At 49.2% G+C, this 4084-nt stretch overlaps 1 protein-coding gene across 1 annotated transcript; it reads left to right on the top strand.

Annotated features, from left to right (window-relative positions):
• The first annotated feature begins 2255 nt into the window (after positions 1-2255).
• Positions 2256-3767, top strand: LOC138181771 (fork head domain transcription factor slp1). The gene has a single exon (XM_069116914.1). The coding sequence runs from the start codon at positions 2421-2423 to the stop codon at positions 3702-3704; it is 1284 nt and encodes a 427-aa protein (XP_068973015.1). The 5' UTR covers positions 2256-2420; the 3' UTR covers positions 3705-3767.
• The last annotated feature ends 317 nt before the right edge of the window (positions 3768-4084 follow it).

Here is a 4084-nt window from a genome sequence, read left to right as displayed (position 1 = left end):
ACGAAGACGATCTTCGATTGTTTTTCAGATTGCTTTGCTTAGTTATTCGAAAAAATACATATAATAATACAGAAAATAAATGTCGCTAACTTGATTTACGAGTCACATGTAACACAGAGAAAGTTAATTAGGGTGCCGCTCGAACAATGGAAGACAACTGCGGAGAAATTGAAAGAGGAGGTAGTAAAACGGCCTGGTAAGCCGAAAAGAAGAAGAAAGAAGGTAAAGTACAAAATCACGACAGAGAATGGAAATATATTATTTGAGTAGTATACTCATTAGTATAGTATTCAGTAGTATAGTTTATATTATTTTATATATTTTTATAGTTTTATATTATTTTACCGAATTACGTACGATCCGTTTTGTTCTCTCAAAATAAAGATCGCAACGTTCGACGGATTAGGTTTCCTGTTTGTACAGAAATGCGTCGTTGTAAGAGACGTGTCCGTGAAAGAGAGACACTTTCCGAAGAACCTAATGTACATCGAGTAAGTCGGACGATATCTAAATGAAAGAGAAGGGAAAAACGAGAAACGTTGTTCAACGCGAAACCTACCGACGTCGTCGTGTCTGCTCGAAATGGCCGGTCCTTAAAAAAAATTATTGTTTTTATAATTAAAAAATAGTAGGCAGTTTGTCGTCGAACGAATCGGTGTACGAACGACTCCCATAAAACGACCATATAAATTTACTTCTGTATAATGTCAATTATGAACTGGGAAAGAGCATTAAACGGAAACGGTCATACACATTTTTCCAAATATATAAACAATGCGTATGTTATTCGGCTTCGCTGCATTTTTCACAAATTATTTTATTCTCGAAAGTACGTTTGCCTTTGGAAAATTTTACTCGACGAGCTTTTCGTACATGCGAATCCGAACTCGAGTTTGTCGATGTTTTCGGCACAGTTTCTTTTCTTCGCGATTCTCCATACGCAGCGTCGAGTTCTTTAGTTAACTGGAACAAAAATTCCTGCCTTTTCCTCCTGTTGTTTCTGTATACAAAACCTGCACGTTTATTCCAGCTACGTCCGGAACATCGAGACACACCTGAAGGGGCCACCTACGAGATTTCGACTCGACGCTGTATTTAGTTGCCACTCGGTCGTTTCTTTCGACTTGGCCACGTCCAGATAGCCTTTCTTTTATACCGATCGTTTACAACTACCGCGTAACTACCGTGTTATCTCGGGCGCTTCGAATAGACCGGCGACGGTAGAGAGGACAGGCTTCGTATATTTCTTGAAAAAGAAAGAATAAAACAGAAAAAAATACGTCGTAGTTTTAGGAAACAAAGTTGCACGAAAGTTAAAGAGAAACGATCAAATTATCGTCGTAAAACAAGCGATCTCGCTTCTTGGCAACAACGTTCAAACGTAATAAAAATAAAGTCGTTGGCGAAGTTCGTGTACGGAACGTGCTGGAAGAAAAAAACTCTCTCGTAAAAAACAACGCGATACGTGTACTTACGTACTCATCGACGTGTCTAATTTTAGGTCTGTTGCGAGAAGAGTCGAAGTCTCTGCTCGTTACGTCGACGAGATATTGGATCGGTGCGGGGGAGGGGGAGAAATATTTGCAAAGCGGAAGAGAAAGAAAAAAAGAAAAAGATAATTCGCTTATGAATAGATTAGCGAAACAATAGCAGAAGGGTATATCGATTTCGGTGGTTGTAGGATTCGATGGAAGAAGGCCGGCAGTGGCTGCAACAGCAGCGACGAAGGGCATTCAACCCCCCACCCCCCGTCGCCCCTCTTTGGTTCGGTGTATTCACGCGCCGACGAGGAACACGGTTCCCGTGGAGAGAGTCGGCCGCTCGAACGCCGTACGAGGGCGTAGAAATACAGATATCGCGTTTGGATTTGTTTGTATACGGGAGTTGGCGGCACGGAGTCGAGTCGCGGCTGCGCTCCCCACCTTCGAGGCTGGCTACGATCGGCCACCTTCGAAATCCCTGCCTCCGTTGTAAAGCTGCGCGCTGTTTGCACAGTTTACTGTCAAACATTGGCCGCAAAGCGGCATAGTGGGGAGGAAGGACGTCGCCGGTTGTAAACGCCAACCTTAACGACGATTGGTGGGATTTGTGCGTGTATAGGAGGTCGGGGACTAAAGAGGTGTGGCTACCGTAGGCATATATATAGGGTGAGTGGCGGGGATGACAGCAAATACGCGGCATAACTCCGACAGGCAACATCGGCCCTCTTTTATCGGTTGTGCGAAGGATATAAAATAAGGATAAGCAAATAAAAAGGTACTGGGCGTAGCATATCGGTGGATCGCGAGCAGTGTTTGTTGTGCGTTCAAATGCCTCTGGAAAGGGAATTTGCTGTGTGAACACCGTAGTGACAGAGCCGGTCGCTTTCGTTGTTCGCGATTGGAAAAGTGCGAATTCTTCCAACGACACGTGTTAAAAGTATGGTGAATATGGAAGGATCGGGCGAGCAGCAAACGGTGACAGCGTCGCCGTCGCCGCGCGTTGTCCTCAAAAGCAGTTTCAGTATTCGCAGCATCCTGCCGGAGGCGTGCGCGGGAACACCGGCCCCGACCGTCAGGCGATCCGCGTCGCCGGAGATCAGCCACGTCGACGATAGCGAAGATTCGAGCGATCTGGACGTGACCGGAGACGGCGGCACCGAGACGCCGCCCTTGGACTGCTCGAGAAACGCCGTCAACTCGGCCGCCAACTCGTCCGAGCAGAAGGACTCGAAGGATCGACAGGCGGACGACAAAAAGAAGTGCGAGAAGCCGCCTTACAGTTACAACGCTCTCATCATGATGGCCATCCGTCAAAGTCCGGAGAAGAGGCTCACTCTGAACGGCATCTACGAGTACATAATGCGCCATTTCCCCTACTACGAGAACAACAAACAGGGCTGGCAAAATTCCATCAGGCACAATCTCTCGCTGAACAAGTGTTTCGTTAAAGTTCCCCGACATTACGACGACCCGGGAAAAGGAAATTATTGGATGCTGGACCCGAGCTCCGAGGACGTGTTCATCGGTGGCACGACCGGCAAGCTTCGTCGAAGAACCACGGCGGCTTCCAGATCGCGATTGGCTGCGTTCAAGAGAAGCGTGGTCCTCGGTGGACTGTACCCATCGGCGTACGCTCCACCGGGATGGCCAGCGTCCCTCTACACGCTGCCATATCTTCATCGGGCCGCCGGTTATCCATCAGCGACCGGAGCATACTCCACACCCGCCGGATATCCAGCGAGTTTATTGCCCGGCGCGGCGACCAGTTCTGCCACCAATTTACCTTGCAAACCGCAACCGTTGCCAGCCACAGCCGCGTCCCCGCAACACGGCCCGTTCTCCATGGAGAGGTTGCTGCAGCCTCCGACCGCCGCTGGATATCCGACCGGCATCGCGACATCCGCCATCCCCGTCTCCGGCAGCCCCTACGACTTCTACTCCACCCTCAGATCGTTGGCGGCGCATCAACAGCATCAGAGTACCGCCGCGGTGTTCGCTCACAATCAGCAGCCAGCCAGATATCACGTGAACCAGCCTCCGCTTTTAGGGCAGGCGACATCGGCTACGGCGTCGCCAGGAAGCAGCCCGGAGCCGATGTCGCCGAACTCGCCCCCCATAACCGTCTGTAATACCGCTGTTGTACAGCAACCGAGATCTCTTCCGCACAGCCCGCCTCAACTACTGTTGAAACCGATCACAGTTCTCACCGGACGACAAAGCTGAACGATATCGCTGCTTTAGTTTCGTCCGTATTTCGTGTAACGCTCTCGTACAGCGGTTGCGATACCGGCCAGCAACGTAGGTAGCTTCGACTATCAAAATGCGTACGTATCTCCGACGAGCCGCGAAGACCGATCGACTCGCGATTCGCGATTTCTCTGCTCCGGATCGGAGTGCGTTCGCGCGCACGTTGCAACGTTATCGCCAATTTCTCTCCTCTCGACCCAGTTATTACGTGTACACGGTGATATTGTACGTACGTTTACTTTCTTTTCTTCTTCGGCTGGTTCCTGTAAATAATTAGCTTTTAAGATGTATCGAATTACGTCGATCGAGCGCAAATCCCGACAGATTCGCGATCCCATCGAACGTCGATATGCTGC

This window comes from Bombus flavifrons, chromosome 7, assembly GCF_040668555.2.
Source record: "Bombus flavifrons isolate JBK064 chromosome 7, iyBomFlav1_principal, whole genome shotgun sequence".
NCBI classification, from domain to species: Eukaryota; Metazoa; Arthropoda; class Insecta; order Hymenoptera; family Apidae; genus Bombus; species Bombus flavifrons.
Note: the sequence above shows the minus strand (reverse complement) of the source record. Positions and strands in the feature narration are given on the sequence as shown.